General features: G+C 43.0%; 1 protein-coding gene across 4 annotated transcripts in view; it reads right to left on the reverse strand.

Moving 5' to 3' along the window:
• Positions 1-19,223, reverse strand: part of dpf3 (double PHD fingers 3) — a 126,980-nt gene that overhangs the window by 56,478 nt on the left and 51,279 nt on the right. For all 4 annotated transcript variants that reach the window (XR_013579501.1, XR_013579500.1, XM_078562895.1 and 1 more), the window contains exons 4-5: positions 4,148-4,275; positions 973-1,065 (exon numbers count right to left, since the gene is read on the reverse strand). Coding sequence is in view for 2 of the 4 variants with exons in the window: in XM_078562895.1 (XP_078419021.1) it covers positions 973-1,065; positions 4,148-4,275 (221 nt within the window). In the remaining 2 variants the exon portion in view is untranslated. The remainder of the gene's footprint in view (positions 1-972; positions 1,066-4,147; positions 4,276-19,223) is intronic.

The following is a 19,223-nucleotide window of genomic DNA, read 5'->3' on the forward strand; positions in this document are numbered from 1 at the left end:
TGTTTGCAATTATTATACAGTATTAAGAGCTATTAATGTAAGAACTATAATGTTTGCATTTGTTTAAAATTTATAATTAGGGGTTGGGTGTGCATTGATATTTGACATTTCAGCAATATACCACCTCTTCAAGAGTTCACTGGTCAGAAATGGGAAAACAGAATTCTTAGTAGTCACATGCATGCTAAATTATTTCTCGTGGCACAGAGCATCTGTCCATGTCTTTATTTCCCCCAACATAATTCTAAATAAATGCAAACATCACCTGTTTCAGCCTAAACAAAGTGGGTTTACTGGTTCACATTTCCTGTTTTTCATACTGAACAAAGATATCATGAGAATCCTATGCAAGTTTAGGCATACAGTGTTATTGCTAGTTAGAGTAGCAGTGAATCCTGGACTTCACTAGCTCTGTTAATCAGAGGGTGAACGCTGCAAGGTTCAAAACATAAATGATATAAGGCTCACTTACTGAAAAGGCCACCAGGGCATTTGTGCAAGAAAATGGGACTGGAAAACAAGATTCAGTACCATGGAGCCACCGAGAATAGGATGACTTTTTAAAGAGAACATGCAAGAGTATTTTAAAATAAGTCCATTTACTTTGTGCAACACCCTGCAGAATCCCTGGAGAAAAACAATTATGCTTGAAATAAGCTAATCAGGAATTTCAGCCCAACCTTTTGAAAGGTCCAGTAAAAGATAGTTTAATTAAAATAACAACCTCCATGTATTAAGAAACAATTCTGCATCAAAATCCACAATTACAAAACTTTTACTAATTTATAGCATTCAAATCAAGCAGATATGTTCTCTATACTACGCAAGAAATTATAGCTTATTAAAATTTGTCAAAGATAGGCAAAGGTGGAGAGTAATAAAAAATGTAGAAATACTTATTTTAAGAACTGAAAAGCTGCTAAAGACCAAAATTAATTGTATTAATTTGTCTCTTTTCAGGATTGTGCTTACCCGTCCTCTGGGTTTATTTTTACGTTTTGGAACATCATCTTCCAATTCTTCTTCCTCCAAATCATCTATATTCTCCTCATTGGCCAAAACTCGCTGTAGTCAATAGAAAATGCAATTATTAGGGCCATTTCGAATCTCACAGCATAATCTCAGTAGTTTTCAGCAGCCATGCCCATGATTTTTTTTCCTCTGTTCTTCAGATGTCAGCAAGGCCAGCATTTGTTGCTCATCTCTAATTGCCCTTCAACTGAGTGGCATGCTAGGCCGTTTTAGAGGCCAGTTTAAAAGTCAACCACTGTAGATCTGGAGTTTACATGTAGGCCAGATTGGGTAAGGTTGGCAGATTTCCTTCTCTAAAGGGCATTAGTGAATCAGATGGGTTTATACAACAACTGATGACAGTTTCATAGGCACCATTACTAAGACGAGCTTTAAATTCCAAATTTATTAATTGAATTCAAATTCCTACCAGCTGCCATGGTAGAATTTGAACCCATGTCTCCAGAGCATAGCGTGGCCTCTGGATTATGAGTCCAGTGACATTAACACTACATAACCCTGTATCACTTGCAGTGCAAGCCATGTCACAGAAGGGCACTTGTTTTTGTTGAGAAAATCTGCCGATATCTATTCCAGGCCTACACAGCACCATGCACAGCACCAGCTGCGTAGCGTTGCCGACAGGCTGGGGCCTAGAGCACGGGACACAGTCCTGAGTAGAAGACTTGATTTTGCCTACAAGTAAAAGGGATAGGAAGCCACTCAAACTTTCCCATTCTCCTCCGTTTCCCTTCTACACGGTGCCGTTACACAGAATTTATTAAAAAGTGCATATTCATTGAGATACCTTGTGTATTTATTTTTTTAAAAGAAAAAAAACTTTCATCAAGAACAAAGTCTTAACTGGAAACTAATTAATTCAATTCATCACTTGTTCATTTTAATATATAAAAGTATCCTGCAGAAAGACCTCATGCAAACAAGCTTCATTATTACTAACGGTAATCAAAAGAATTCTCTAGGAGACTGAACCAAAAGCTTCTGTAGAAGCTACATTAAATAAATAGCACTTAACAAAAATAAGCAGTGCAGGCGTGCATACACAGTCATGGTAGCAGATGTAGTGAGTTTAACCGCATATGTCATTACAGAATTCTAAAAGGATTATTGTGCACAGCGCTAGCTGCTATTACTTTTCCAAACTGACCCAAACAAATTCTTGTAAATATCAACTTCTGCAGACCACAGATTATACAAAACTTGACCAGCAGCCCACAAACCTACAGATTAAGGAATGAGGAGGGAGTTTGTTTACTGAGAGAAAAAGGAATCTTGTAACCCAAAAGAGTGATCATTTGCTTTAGCTGCAGGCCTGGAATGAGTAACTCTTTCTCCCGGTATATGATTCAGACAAACAGTGTGGTTACACAAATATAACAGCTCTGCTGTCAAAGGATGGAAGAAGAGAATACAAGCTTTCAACACTGGATAATAGTACAAAGCCAGCAGTGAGCCAGTTGCCTTGTGGTCTGTGGGGTTTTGCAGGGGGGGAGGGTGGACTGGGGGGAACGGAGGGGAAGGGACAGCGGGCGGAGATTAAGAATAAGAGCGTATGCATACAAAGGAGAGATAAATGCTGAAAGAATTGATCCAATATAAGTTTTGTCAGCATCCTTCCATCTACATATGGTGATGGACATGCAGCAAATCAAATTCACTAGGGCTGGGGTAACTTCATATGGTGCACTTTTGCCGATGGACGAAGAGACTCAATCTGTGCAAGGCAGATTCTGCCACAAGCGGGGTGATCAGGTGTCATTTCAGGTTGTTGTTTTTGGTGTTGGCGCCTGCTGCCAAGCTGCAGTTGTCACTGATCGTCATGGTGGCACATGCTGGCTCATAGGTGATATTGCCATTTTCCTCTGTCATCAGCTAAAATCTCCTAGATTCAAGAATCAACGCTTAGGACCTTCATGCCACACTTCTAAGCATCCTTGAAGTGTAGCTTTGGGCATCCATTGGCCATCTGGCTCCGGCTACCTCACTATACAGAAAATACTTAGGTATGCAACCAGCCCTGAGCCAGCAAAGTTGCCTCTACTCGATGAGTGCCAACATATTTGGGAGCGTTGGCTTTGAGAGGGCAGCTACATTTGTGATTCCGTTCTTTCCAGAATTCGCCGCAAAACAATGAAGGCGAAAGTTGCTCAGCTTCCTTTCTTGATGGCTATAAGTTATCCATGTTTCACAGCTATTCAATCTTAGGAGATAAACAAACATTCAAGTCCAATCCTGGATACAATTAGAATCATTTCATGAGGGTTTGTGGAGTTCATTTAAAAAAAAGCTAAAGATTGAATCCAGTGTTACAGGCCTAAGTGAAAAATGACAAAAATTTGCTGGTCAATGCTATACCCCATTAGAGGAATATGGGGCAAAGCAGGGCAAGTTAGTTTCACAACTGTGATCATTTACTGAAATGTGTAACATCTTAGAAACAAGGGTCAATTGTAGAACCTCAAGACACTATGCATGGGGCAGATTGGGGGCTGCTGGGGGAAGGGAAGAGACAACTGGCATAGATGAATGAATTTACAAATGGCCCATCGCAGTTTTGCCAGGTCTTGGCACTGTCTGCAGCAATCACCACTCAACCAGTTTCTGTGCAGGAAAGAAGCAAGTGAGAAATGATGTCAATCAGAGGCAGTACATAGTGCCATAAAGCAGAAGCCTTTATCCTATAGCAAATTTTACTTAATTGGTGGTATTGAGGTTTGCGGGAAGGTGGGCTGAGAGCTTAGGGGATGCATCAGCCAGCTGTAGAATAATAGAGGACACATGATACAGTTTAGTTCAGGATGGACAGTATCAAATAGCAAGCCAAGAAAAGCATTGATTAATGCCATACAATAAACTGCATCTACTCTCATTAAACAGTGAAGCAAGGCTGGCTGGGAAACATGCCACATTATCATGTTAAAGGAAAATAAAGTTACCAAAGACATTTTAAAACAAAATTCAAAGTTTATTGTAAATGATCTGCTGATAAGAGGCTGATTGCATGGTGATAAAATAATTCCTGTGAATATAAAGATTGGTTACCCTCGATGTAGAGATCAACTGCACTCTGCAAACTGCCACAGGGGTCATTCCCTAAAGAGACAAAACAACTGACCTGAATTTCATTGAGGGCTTCATCGTCTTTCGATTCATTTCTTTTCTCCAGTGCCTCCCCACGGAGCAGAGCTTCCAATGTTGTCCCTTCAGCCGACACACCATCTTTTTTTAAGGAGATCTCACCTTCTGTGTAAAAATGGAAAATGTACATATTACAATAAAACCTGATTGAAGAGGTGCAAACATGGAGTTCTGGGAAAGATAGGAATGAATTTGGCAGGTGACAACACATGCAAGGACATGAGACGAAAGGGGTGTTGGTCTCAGGCGATAGGTGGCGAGGATGGTGTGGTCAAGGGTTCTTTTTCAGTTGGGTGTTAATAATAGGAGATTAAAATGGGAGGGGGTCAGAACCCGAGAAAGGAGAACTGTTAAATGATATCAGCTAATGTGGGGTCCAGGAAGGGTGGTCTGAGTGGTCTGTAGTTTAGTTGAAATAGGGTTGAGAGTCTTCGAGGTGGGTTTCAGGGACAAGATGAGTTTAGAGAGGGCATGAGAAGAGATCAGAGAGAAACTTAGAGAAAGCTACACAAAACATTGAGAGCCCTAATTAGTCAATTTTGTAACTTTACTGATTGCATAGTATTAACAGCACAGAAACTTGTTCACGTTGGTGTTTATGCTTCACACATGCCTCCTCCTATACTTCTTCATCTAACCCCATTGAACAGAGCCTTGTATTCCTTCCTGCTTCATGTGTTTATCAAACTTCCCCTTAAATTAATCTCATTTGTTGCTTCAACTACTGTTGCAAATTTTACATTCTAAGCACTCTGTGTAGAGGAGTTTCTCCTGAATTCTAGAATAAGATCATAAGACATAGGAGCAGAAATTGGGCCATTCGGCCCATCGAGTCTGCTCCGCCATTCAATCATGGCTAATAAGCTTCTCAATCCCCTTCTCTCCGTAACCTTTGATCCCCTTACCAATCAAGAACCTATCTATCTCGGTCTTAAATACACCCAATGACCTGGCCTCCACAGCCTTCTGTGGCAATGAATTCCATAGATTCACCACTCTCTGGCTAAAGAAGTTTCTCCTCATCTAAAAGGTCTCCCCTTTACTCTGAGGCTGTGCCCTCGGGTCCTAGTCTCTCCTACTAATGGAAACATCTTCCCCACGTCCACTCTATCCAGTCCTTTCAGTATTCTGTAAGTTTCAATCAGATCCCCCCTCATCCTTCTAAACTCCATCGAGTATAGACCCAGAGTCCTCAAAAGTTCCTCAAATGTTAAGCCTTTCATTCCTGGGATCGTTCTCGTGAACCTCCTCTGTACCTTCTCCAGGGCCAGCACATCCTTCCTGAGATATGGGGCCCAAAATTGCTCACAATATTCTAAATGTGGTCTGACCAGAGACTTATAAAGCCTCAGCAGCACATCCCTGCTTTTATATTCTAGTCCTCTCGAAATAAATGCCAACATTGCATTTGCCTTCCTAACTATTGAGTCAACCTGCAAGTTAACCTTAAGAGAATCCTGGACTAGGACTCCCAAGTCCCTTTGCACTCCAGATTTCTGAATTCTCTCCCCATTTAGAAAATAGTCTATGCCTCTATGCTTCCTACCAAAGTGCATGACCTCACACTTCCCCATGTTGTATTCCATCTGCCACTTCTTTGCCCATTCTCCTAATCTGTCCAAATCCTTCTGCAGCCTCCCTGCCTCCTCAATACTACCTGTCCCTCTACCTATCTTTGTATCATCTGCAAATTTAGCCAGGATGCCCTCAGTTCCTTCATCTAGGTCACTAATGTATAAAGTGAAAAGCTGTGGTCCCAACACTGACCCCTGCGGAACTCCACTAGTCACCAGTCGCCATCCTGAGAAGGACCCCCTTATCCCCATTCTCTGCCTCCTGCCAGACAGCCAATCTTCTATCCATGCTAGTACCTTGCCTCTAACACCATGGGGTCTTATCTTACTGAGCAGCCTCCTGTGCGGCACCTTGTCAAAGGCCTTCTGGAAGTCCAAGTAGATAACATCCATTGGCTCTCCTTTGTCTAACCTACTCGTTACCTCCTCAAAGAATTCTAACAGATTTGTCAGGCATGACCTCCCCTTGATGAAACCATGCTGACTTTGCCCTATTTTATCATGCACTTCCAAGTATTCTGAAATCTCATCCTTAATAATGGACTCTAAAATCTTACCAACGACCGAGGTCAGGCTAATCGGCCTGTAATTTCCTGTCTTTTGCCTCACTCCCTTCTTAAACAGGGGGTGGGGATTACATTAGCGATTTTCCAGTCCTCTGGGACCCTCCCTGACTCGAGTGATTCCTGAAAGATCACCACTAACGCCTCCACTATCTCTTCAGCTATCTCCTTCAGAACTCTGGGGTGTAATCCATCTGGCTCAGGTGATTTATCCACCTTCAGACCTTTCAGTTTTCCTAGCACCTTCTCCTTGGTAATGGCCACCATACTCACCTCTGCCCCCTGACTCTCTTGAACTTTGGGGATATTACTCATGTCTTCCACCGTGAAGACTGACGCAAAGTACCTATTCAGTTCCTCCGCCATTTCTTTGTTCCCCACTACTACTTCTGCAGCGTCATTTTCCAGCGGCCCAATGTCCACTTTTACCTCTCTCTTACCCTTTATATATCTAAAAACTCTTGCAATCTTCTTTTATAGTACAGGCTAGTTTACCCTCATATTTAATCTTCTCCCTGCTTATTTTTTTTTTAGTTGTCCTCTGTTGGTCTTTGTAGGCTTCCCAATCCCCTGGTTTCCCACTGCTCTTCGCCGCATTGTATGTTTTCTCTTTAGCTTTTATGCTGTCCCTGACTTCCCTCGTCAGCCATGGTTGCCTCGTCCTCCCTTTAGTATGCTTCTTCTTCCTAGGGATGAATTTTTGCTGTGTCTCCCAAATTACTCCCAGAAACTCCTGCCATTGCTGTTCCACTGACTTCCCTGCTAGGCTCATCTCCCAGTCAATTCTGGCCAGCTCCTCCCTCATGCCTCTGTAGTTGCCTTTATTCAACTGTAATACCGTTACATCTGATTCCAGCTTTTTCCTCTCAAATTGCAGGGTAAATTCTATCATATTATGGTCACTTCCTCCTAAGGGTTCCTTCACCTTAAGCTCCCTTATCAAATCTGCCTCATTACACATCACTAAATCTAGAATTGCCTGTTCCCTAGCGGGCTCCACCACAAGCTGCTCCAAAAAGCCATCTCGTAGACATTCTACAAATTCCTTTTCTTGGGATCCACTACCAACCTGATTTTCCCAGTCTACCTGCATATTGAAATCCCCCATGATCACTGTAACCTTGCCTTTCCTACACGCCTTTTTTATCTCCTGGTGTATCTTGTGCCCCATTACTGTTCGGAGGCCTGTACATAACTCCCATTATGGTTTCTTAACCTTTGCGGTTCCTCAACTCTACCCACACAGATTCTACATCATCTGACCCTACATCATTTCTTGCTATCAATTTAATTTAATTTCTTACTAACAAAGCAACCCCACCCACTCTGCCAACCTGCCTATCTTTTCGATAGGATGTCTTTCCTTGGATATTTAGCCCCCAGTCCTGATCCCCTTGCAGCCATGTCTCCGCAATGCCCACCACGTCATACCTGCCAATCTCAATCTGCACCACAAGCTCATTTACCTTATTTCGTATACTGCGTGCATTCAGATACAACACCTTCAGTCCTGTATTTCCCGTCCCCTTTCTCATTGTTGTCCCTTTATCTGATGTGCTTGAAGTTAGATTCCTAGCCCTTTCCAAACACTCTGTCCTATTTTGTGTTCTGGGGACTTTAATAGCCTCTCCTGGGCTCTCCTTTCTTTTCAGTTTTTTCATAATTTTCCATGAAGTTGAATCCACCCCCCCACATGCTAACCTGCTGCTTTGTTTCCCATTAGTCATACTTCTTGGAGTTTTACCCTTCCCTCCCCCCCCCAACTTTCTAGTGTAAAGTCCTGTTGACCACCCTATTTACCCTTTTCACTAGAACATTGGTCCCAGATCAGTTCAGGTGGAGACCATCCCAACGGTACAGATCCCTCCTGTTCCAATACTGATGCCAGTGCCCCACGAAATGGAACCCCTCTTTCCCGCACCACTCCTTTATCCACGTGTTTACTTCCCTTATTCTCACGTCCCTATGCCAATTTGCACGTGGCTCGGGTAGTTATCCGGAGATTATCACCCTTGAGGTTCCTAGTTCCTAGTTCCTGATAATCCCCAAACAGGTCCTCTTTCCTAGTCTTACCTATGCTATTTGTCCCGACGTGGACCACAACAACTGGATCCTCCCCCTCCCTCTCCAATATCCTTTCAAGCCGGTCAGAGATGTCCCTCACCCTGGCACCGGGCAGGCAACATACCATGCGGGACTCTCGATCCTGCTTACAAAGGATGCTATGAATTCCCCTAATTATAGAATCCCCTACAACTACCACTTGCCTTTTTGCTCCCCCCTCTTGAATGGCTTCCTGTGCCATGGTGCCGTGGTCAGCTGGCTCATCCTCCCTATAGCCCTCTTCATCATCCACACAGGGAGCAAGTACCTCGTACCTGTTGGACAAGGTCAAGAGCTGAGGCTCCTCTGTTTCTGAACACAGGATCCCTCTACCTGCCTCACTTGCAGTCACACCCTGCTGACCCTGACCACTGACCGAACTTGAGGTACTTAATCTACCGGGTGTGACCGCCTCCGTCCAGGTAACTCTCCCCCTCCCGGATGTGCCGCAGCGTCCAGAGCTCGGACTCCAGCTCATCAATTCTGAGCTGGAGTTCCTCCAGCAACCAACACTTGCTGCAGATGTGATCACTGTGGCTCGCAATGGAATCTGCCAGCTCCCACATCATACAGCTACAGCAGAATGAATTTGTTGGTGATTATCTTAGATTTGCGACACCGAGTTTTGGTCTCCCCAACAAGTGGAAAATCTTCTTTATATCTATTCTAGCAAACCTTCTCATAATCTCAAAGACCTTTGTCATAACCTCTGTCTTCTCTTTCCCAGAGAAAACAGTCCCACCCTGTTTAATCTTTCCTGATACGTATAATCTCTCCGTTCTGGTATCATCCTCGAAAATCTTATTTGCGTCCCTGTCATGGCCTCTGTACATTTTATTTATATATATAAAATATGGAGACCAGAACTGTTCACAGCATTCCAAACGTGAACCAACCAATGTTCCACACAAGTTGAACATAATTTCTCTGCTTTTTCCAATTCTATCCTTCTAGAAACAAACACCAGTGCTTTTAGAATCATAGAGCCAATGGCCCAAATCTTGCAAGCAGAGTCAGAACCACTAGTCCAATGCTGATCAGAAAGAAAACTACCCACTTCCCTAGGTATATTTAAAAAGGCCAAATCTCCACTGAAGTATCCAGAAGAAATCTTTCAGCACAGGAATCCATGGACAGGCCAGCAATGATGATCAGCACAGAGAACACACCCCCTTTTTACAGCACGAGCTGCCATATAATAAGTAGCTAAGGGTCCAGTGGTAGGGAGGCAGGGTAGTCAGGTGGTCAAAGAGGTTCCAGGGTTTTTTTGTGATGTTACCCAAGTGTTAGATCAGGTTTTAAACTGTCTAACATTTCTTGGGTAACTATCAAGGTAAGTCGCATGGATCTGTTCCAAGTCTCTGACTCTAGCTCAGAATTGGAGACATTCGTACAGGGTCCCAGGTAGCTGGGAATCAGCCCATCGAAGTTTAAACTTCCTGGGCAATTTTCATGTAGATCAGCTCTTTAAGACTTCCACAGGGTCCTGGTGCACATCTTCCATCATACGTTCTGTCTCTGACGATCTGGAGACCAAGGGAAGAATTTTCTGGTCGGCGAGCGGGGTTGGGGCCCACTTGCTGATGTGTAAAATGATGCGTGGTGACGTCGGGTGGGCATCCTGACTTCACCGTGCATCATTTAGATTTTCAGTTTGGCGGGCGTGCAGCCGACTTGGCTGCACACCCACTGAACTATCAAAGGCCTATTAAGGCCTGTTAAAAACTAATTAAAATAGTTAAATGAGCTGCCCATCCAACCTTAAGGTTGACGGGCAGGCGAAGTGCCCAGGCGGCCTTCGCATTTTTCATGAAACCTCATCCATGGGCGGGATGAGGTTTCATGAATTGTTTAAAAATTCAATTAAAATTATTTTAAAAATTCATTGACATGTCCCAGCTCATGTGACACTGTCACATGAGAGGACATGTTTTAAAAGTTTTTAATTGCTTTATTCAGATGTTTAAAAGTTAAACAAATCTCCGGAGATTTCTGCACTCTTTCGTGCACATGCGCGGACTCAGGAAATCCTCCCCTGCCCGCACAGGGAGCGCTTAGCCCTTCCGGGCAAGCGTCACGCTGGGCGGGCCTTAATTTGCCCGCCCGCGTAAAATGGTGGTGCGGACCCAACTGGGGGCGCCGATCGGGTTCGTGCTCACTCCCACCAACCCCTGCACAACCCCTCGATGGGGGAAAATTCAGCCCCAAAGATTTGGGCCATTGTGCCACATAAGGAGGCCATTCGGCCTAATGAGTCCATGCTGCTTTGCTTTTTTTTTTAAATGGCCTTATTAATCTACATTATTACTTTAACGACTTATGTAGCCGGACCCTCAGATCCCTCTGCTCCACTATCCCATTTCGACTCATTTTCCAAGCAGTATGTGGCCTCCTTATTCCTTCTATGAAAATGCACCACTTACATGAAGCTATATTGAAATTCATTTTGCACTTACACACCCATTCTGCAAATTTATCCAAGTCTTATTATATTTGTAAATTTAGAAATTATACTTCCCGATTAAAGTCCAAATCATTTATGAACATTGCGAACAATAGTAGTCCAAGCACCGATCCTGGTGATTCACTTCCCACCTTTTTCTAGTCTGAGTAACTAACCTTAACACCAACTCTCTTGTTTTCTGTTTTGTAGTTAAAAGTAAAAAATGATAAATCACATAATGGAGGGTCAGTGATGTCTAGTTTAAAAGCCTGAAGATTAAAGTAGGAAAGAAGAACTGAGAGGTGAGGGAGATGTGTAATTCCACTGCTTCAATAAAAGCTGGACATTGTGCAGTGCTGGGCAAGAGTGAGGATGCAAGGAGGAGGAAGAGCATGTGGGGCATCATTATCCTGGGACTTCAAAGGAAAAGGGAAGCAATCAACATGGCAACAAAGATAAAGCTTGCAATGCAGAGACAGAGGCAGGGGAGAAAATTGTGTCAAAGTATTCTTTAAATACTGTATATGTAATTGCTCATTCAAATTTAAGGCATGTACTTTAGTGCTGAAAATGTTTGAAGATGGTACAGGATGAAAAAGAGTTCAAACCTAAACATAAGTAATATGCTAGTGGTAGTGTTTTCAAACTCATAGGGCACGATTTTTCAGTCGGCATGTGGGGGCAGGCCTGGCATGTAAAATGATGCACGATGTTTCAGTCGGTGGGCACGCGCTGGAGTCGGCTGCACGCCCGCCGGTATGTAAATGGCCTATTAAGGCCATTAAGGAACTGATTAAGGTAATTGTCAATGCTGCCCATCCAACCTTAAGGTTGACGGGCAAGCAAAAAGTCAAGCGGCCTTTGCGCTTTTTAGGAAACCTCATCCACGAGCGCCATGAGGTTTCCTAAACGTTTTTCATAAATATAAAAACATGTCCCATCTCATATGATACAGTCACATGAGGGGACATGTTTAAATAAATTTTTGAGCCTTTTATTCATTATTTACAATAGCGATTCAATCTCCCTGAGGCAGCTCTGTGCCTTGGGGAGATTGAAGCGCTCTTTCGCGCACATGCACGAAAGAGTGCTGGCCCCAATTCTCTCTCCTCCCCCTGCCCGCACAAGTAGTGCTGAGCACTACGGCTCGTGTCTTACGCTGGGTGGGCCTTAATTGGCCTGCCAGCATAAAATGGCAGCGCGGAGCTGATCGCAGGCGGCGATCGGCTCCACGACCACCCCCGCTGAGCCCGCCCACCACCTGAAAAATTCAGGCCATACAAACAGAGGTAATGAATGTAACATAGCATTCATCATCTAGTTTATTCTGTGAACAAAATCCATAACCACTTATCATGCTACAATTTTACGTTGTTTATTGTCACGTACACTTTTAAGTGTTGGGACTTTGCTCAGCAAATAAAATGCTTGCGATGGAATAATAAAAATCCTCGTGCAGACAAGAGTCCATCTATTTCAGGATACACCCTACTCTCAGGCAGAAATGCTGCATCCCCCCCAACTCTTCCTCTCCCTGGGGTCCCAATATTAGAATAACCCAGCTGTATCAGAGCAATCTGTCATCTACTCACAGAACAGATTCTGTCAGAAGACAAAACAAATCTGTTGGATGCAATAAAAAAAATTAAAGAAAGAAAAACAAAGCAGTCAACAAAACAGCAGCAACAGATACAAAAAAAACATAAATATTTGATCAAAGGCCATTAAAACAGGATTATATACCTAATTATAAACATGAATTTCCCTACAGAAGCCCAAAAGCAGAAGGTTGTGTAGGTGTTGCAAGCTGGAACTCAAATACATCCAGGCTTCAGTGATAAAGTGACCTTCAAAATAGAATATTGGGCACGAGTAGGCCAGACACATAGCCATCTCCTTCCCAGCAAGAAACAAACTAAGCCAGCTTCACCAGCTGACTCTATTCTCGGCCCATTATTTGTTTGTCTCTTACTCTTACAGCATTATCATATCTGACCTTTATAGAACCGCACAACACAGAAGGAAGCCATTCGGCCCATTGTGCCTGTGCCGAATCTTTGAAAGAGCTATCCAATTAGTCCTGATCCTTCCTGTGCTCTTTCCCCATAACGCTACATTTTTATACCTTTGATATTACAAAATCTCTTCACCCCATAGCACAATAATTTATTCCCTTTCCAAAAGGCATAAGTTATTAAAATCTGTACAACTAAACAAATTAGATGTGTCTTTGTGGAAGGATAAAAATTGTAACTGCACAAGACAGTTTTGGGGAGGGCAGGTGGAGGGCAAGGAAAATCTTGTCCTCCAGTTGGAGTTACCACAAAACTGAGAAACATTGAGAGCTTAAGCATAAGTGGTATTCTATTGGAGGGGTTTATAGATTTCAAAAAGTGACGTGTGTAGAAATTCAAGTTTTTTTTAAATAAAGAAAAATACCCTCTCATTTTAAATACTGAAAACTGAATTTTTGGCTTGTGTAGAGTGAAGCGGAGGATTATTCAGAAATGTCATACTTTATATACTTGTCCTCATTCCCTCAGAGTTTTACTACGTTACGTTTAATATCCTTAAGCATTCTAGTGCTGGATTGCAATGAAAGTGGAAAGCGGAAGTTTGTGCTTCCCATATGTGGATGTGCCTTTTTATTTCTTTTAGGAAAGATGCAGCTCCACAGAGAAAGTGCTGGGAGTGATGATACCCTAAAGGAGTGCAGCCCAGACAATGGCACCAATGACTAAAGGACTGTATAGGTGGGAACAGCAGAGTGTCGAAATGCAATCATTATAGCATATTGCATAGTCAGGGAACAGACAGGCATTTCTGTATCCGTCATCGTGAGTCTCTCACTGTGTGTTGCCTTCCTGGTGCCAGGGTAAAGGATGTCATGGAGAGGATCCAGAATGTTTTGCAAGGGGATGGGAGTGAGCCAAAAGTTGTGATACTCATTGGTGCTAATGACAGCGAGGGCAGGCTGCTGGGCTGTATGGTCAGATTTCCAAGAGCTGGTGAGGCAGTTAAAACGTAGGACTTCAAAGGTAGTAATCTCTGGATTACTCCCTGTGCCCTGTGCTTGCGAAAGTAAGAATAGGAAGATAGTGAGTGTCAGTGTGTGGCTTGAAACATGGTGCAGGTGGGAGGGCTTCAGGTTCCTGGGCATTGGGTCAGTTATGTGGCAAAAGGCACCTATTCAAAAGAGATGGATTGCACTTCTACATGGCTGGGGCCAACATCCTCACGGGGAGGTTCACCATTATGGTTGGGGAGGATATAAACTAAATTGGTAGGAGGATGGGCACCAACATATAGAAATAGAAAAGAGGAATAAGGTGCATAAAGTTAGAAGACTGGGCAGTGCTGAAGAAGGGAATAGTTTCATGTTAGATAGGAACAGAACAGGAGAAAGCAATTAGGGTTAATGTGCATTTATGTGAATGTGAGGAGTGTGGTAAATAAGATTGGTGATATACAGGTACAGATTGCCATATGGAAATATGATGTTGCGGCTATAACCAAAACCTGGCTTAAAGAATCACAGGTTTGGATGTTAAATATTCCTGGTTACAAGGTGTTCAGGAAAGATAGGAAAGGAAGGAAAAGGAGAGGAGCGGCAGTATTGATTAAGAAGAACATTGCAGTACTGGAGAGAGAGGATGTTCCAGAGGGGTCAAGGACAGAATCTATTTGGCTGGAGCTAAAGAACAAAGAAGGTCCAATTACATTGCTCAGTGTAGCCTATAGGCCACCAATCAGTGGGAAAGATGTAGAGAAATAATTTTGCAAGGAAATTAGAGGGAAGTGCAAAAATTATAGAGTAGTTATTATGGGTGACTTCAATTATCCAATACAGACTGGGATCATAGTAGTATATTGTAAAGGGCAGAGAAGGGCAAGAGTTCCCAGTGTGCATTCAGGAAAGTTTTCTGCAGCAACACGTTTCCAGTCCAAAAAGTAAGGAGGCACGGCAGGCGAAACGGTATTTGAACAATGGGCTGCTTTTAGAGAAGAGGTAGTTTGGACACAGACATGGTCCATTCCACAAAGTGGAAAGGTAGGGCAAATGAATCCAGAGCTCCCTGGATGTCAAAAGAGATGTAGATTAAGAAGAAAAAGTATGCTAATGACAAACATCAGTTGGACAATACAACTGAGAACCAGGCTGAATATTGAAGGTTCAGACAGGAAGTGAAAACACATACCAGAGAAGCAAAGAGAGAGCATAAAAAGAGACTGATGGCAAACATAAAAGGGGATCCCAAAGTCTTCTATAGGCATATAAATGGTAAAAGGGTGGTAAAAGGTAGAGCGGTGACAATCAGGGACATTCAGAGGCAAAAAATGGGGTTTACATATGGAGTCAGGGGTATGATTGAGGTATTAAATGAATACTTTAAATCTATCTTTACCAAAGAGCATGACACTGCAGGCCATGGTAAAAAAGGAGGTAATTCAGATATTTAAGGGGTTAAAATTGATCAGGAGAAGCTATTGGATAGGCTGCCTGTACTTAAGAGTTGATAAAGCACTAGAACCAGATGGGATGCATCCAAGAATGCTGAGGGAAGCGAGAGTGGAAATTGTGGCGGCACTCACCACAATTTTCCAGTCTTCCTAAGACTTTGGGATGATGGTGGTGGTGGTGCCAGAGGACTAGAGAATTGCAAATATTACACTCTTGTACAAAATGGGGTGTATTGGCAAGCCCAGCAACTTACAGGCAAGTCACTTTGCCACGGTGGTGGGGAAGCTTCAAGAAACGAAAACTTGGGACAAAATTAATAGTCACTTGGACAAATGCGGGTTAATTAAGGAAACACAGCACGGATTTTAAAGGGCAAATCTAGTATAGCGAATTGTTGGAGTTTTTTTGAAGAGGTATCAGGGAAGGCTGATAGGGGTAATGCTGTTGATGTGGTGTACATGAACTTCGAGAAGGCATTTGATAAAACGCTGCACAACTGACATGTGGGCAAAGTTTAGCTCACTGAATAAAAGGGACAGTAGCAACATGTGGCAGAAAATTATGCTCGGTGGACGTGCACGTGCACGACCCGGCCGAGTATAAAATGACACGCAATGATGGCGGGCGAGCATCCTCACATTATCGCACAGTCCCACAATATTTCGTTCGGCGGGCGCACGCCGTAGTCAGTAGCGTGCCTGCCAACAATTAAAAGGCCCATTAAGGCTATTAAAAAGTTAATTGAATTCAAATTTATGCTGCCCATCCAACCTAACAGTTGGCGGGCAGACGAAAAAGCCAAGCGGCCTTTACATTTTTCAGGAAACCTCATCCACGGGTGGGATGAGGTTTCCTAAAGTAAATAAGAATCACGTAAAAATTTTACACTTGAATTGAAAACATGTCCCCGCTCATGTGACAGAGTCACATGAGGGGACATGTGTCATAACATTTATAAGATCTTTAATTTTTTATCCGAAATCAATTAAATGCTGCCTCAGGGAGATTATGTAGTGCGCACTCACGTGCGTGTGTGAAAGCTGTGCTTGCCTGGTTCACACTCCTCTCCCCGCACAGGCAACACTCAGCGCTGCTGCTCGCATTTCATGCTGGGTGGGCCTCAATCAGCCCGCCAGCGTGAAATTGCCTTCTGGGCCCGATCGCGGGTTCCCAACCGCCCCCACCTTCCCCCGCTGAGCCCACATGCCAAGGACGAAATTCTACCCATGGATACGAAATTGGCTGAGTGACAAGAAACCGAGAGTAGTGGTTAACAGGTGTTTTTCGGATTGAAGGAAGGCTTGCAGTTGGCGCTGGGATCCTTGCTTTTCCTGATATATATTAATGACCTAGACCTTGGTATACAAGGAACACTTTCAAAATTTGTGAACGGTATGAAACTTTGAATCATTGTGAATTATAAAGAGGATAGTGGTAAACTTCAAAAGGACATAGGCAGTTTGGTGGCATGGACAGATATGTGGCAGGTGAAATTCAATGCAGAGAAGTTTGAAGAAATTCATTTTGGTGGGAAGAATGCAGAGGGGCAATTCTAAAAAGGGGGTGCAGGTGCAGAGGGACCTGGATATATGTACATAAATCACGGGAAGTGGCAGAATAGTTTGATAGAGCAGTAAATAAAGCACCCTAGGCGTTATTAATAGGGGCACAGAGTACAAAAGCAAGGACGTTAAACTTGTATAGAAGACTGGTTTGGCCTCAACTGGAGTACTACATCCAGTTCTGGACACCACAAAAAGATGTGAATGTATTGGAGAAAGTGTTAGGAACAATGCACAGCTTTAAGTTTAATTTATATTTTGTATTTGGGTGTTAAGAAAGGGTGAAATCTGGTTATAGTTTCATTTAGAGGTTTTTGTAAGCTGGGTGCCAGGAAGTCTGCAGCCCTGTTTGTATACCTGCATCTTAATGAGGTTTTACAACTCTTGAAATGAAGAGGTGGGTTCCAAAGGCTTAAGTAGACTAGTGAAGTTTAAAAACAAGTAGAAAAAGCTGTGCTGTTGCCTAGTGACAGGGGTTCAGAGACACACAGAGGCAGGGAAATACAGAAGGGCGGGCAGTTAGTGTGTGTATACCAGAAAGTGCAGGCAGAAGATCTAATCTCTCTATTAAGAAATCTTAAAAGCCTTCCAGGTGGACTAAGTTTAGGGAACTCATGTTTGGTCTGAAGTTGAAGTAATAGTGAGTGTAGATTACGGTATTTGGGTGTCTCAGGGAGAGGTATGAGCTGAAGAAAAGCATCTAGTGAATACTCAGAAGTCAGCTGGAAGAAGACTGTTGAAACTGAGCTAATCCAATCAAACCTTGGCATTGAAACAGTGGTAAATCTTCACTGGGTTTTGGATCTGTAAGGTTTGCTGGGATAAAAGGAACAGGGAGAATTTGAATCATTTTACGGTATCTGTATTGAAAATTTTCCAACCTTTTTGCCTAGTATAACATAGCTCATTTTTTCTTGTTTAATAAACATCCTATTCTTTGTGTTAAAAGTATACTGGCAGACTCTTGTGAATGTGTTCAATAGCTTACCTCCACGGTTTCTAAAGAAAAAAAATAAAGTTAGGATCTACCAAGCCAAGTTTCGCTCTGGGATCTGACTTGCCCAGTATTAACATCAGCTGTGATCATAAAGTGGGAGATCGTGCAGGATCAAAACTCCTTGAATTTTGGCGGGATCTGTGAATCCTTAGAGAAACAAGTAAGTGGAGATACTGGGCATAAGAACAGGATTTGCTGTGAAGTATATTACACAGGTTGGAATTCAAAAATGACTGACTATTAAGGTTTTTCTGGGAGTAGAAGTAGTAACAGTAAATTTTTGAAATCCTTGAATAAGGTTACGCTAAGAGAGTTAGCAGATAAATTGCATGCAAAATAAAGGCAGGATTTCATAAGGGTGATATAATTAAAGCAATAGCCCAGCATTTAGAATTAGAAGGAGGGAAACCTGAAATTGATATATCACAGCTAGAGTTAGCTAAGATTCATTTGCAAATTAAGCAGCTTGAGATAGAGATAGAGAAAAGCAGAAGCTTGAACTCAGAAAAAAAGGAACTGAAGAAACTTGAATTGGAGGTAAAAAAAAGAAAGAGAAATTTTAAAAATTGAATTGGAAAGAAAGGGGAAAGAAAGAGAAAGAGCAAAATAAATGGAAATGAAAAAGCTCAAATTGGAAAAGGGAAAAGTAATGAAAATGAAAAAGCTTGAACTTGAACCCGAGAGAATCCCAAACCTGCCGCATTACTTATGCATTCCTGGGAAACACGCCTTTTCCATGGCGGGTGGGTTCTCATTTGCCCGCTGCGCCATCATTTCACCACTTCATCATGCCAGGCGCCATGTTTAAAATCCAGCCCTGCACACACATCTTTGTGCTTCCAGCCCACAACTACTACAGGGAAGATGTCCACGAAAGGCAAAAAGACTGCAGCTCCTAGGTTTAATGACGTGTCACTGGAATGCAATTTGGACACCATGGAGGCCCACTGTGATATCTTCTCCCCAACTTTGGCTGCAAGATGGGCAGTGGCATCACCAATCCAGCATGGCAGGCAGTGGTAGCGGTGGTCAGTGCCAATGCCCTGCAAAAGAGAACAGCCACCCAGTACCACTACAGGATGAATGGCCTTATCCCTTCCACCAGGGTATCTCATTCTTCTGATCACTCTCAACTCACATGATCACAAACCCATCACACATCTCGCACCTCAAGGAACAACACCTCTTAACTCTCTCACACACCCTCACATCCCCATCAGGCTCATATCCTCTGGAGCTCACATCCTCATTCTGTCCATGGCGCTGTTCACTACACAAACATTCCACGCAGTGCCATGTGTCTTGCTCACACTCTCTCCATCTGTTCCCATGCAGGAGAAGCTGGCTCA

Source organism: Cetorhinus maximus, chromosome 18 (genome assembly GCF_964194155.1).
Source record: "Cetorhinus maximus chromosome 18, sCetMax3.hap1.1, whole genome shotgun sequence".
NCBI classification, from domain to species: Eukaryota; Metazoa; Chordata; class Chondrichthyes; order Lamniformes; family Cetorhinidae; genus Cetorhinus; species Cetorhinus maximus.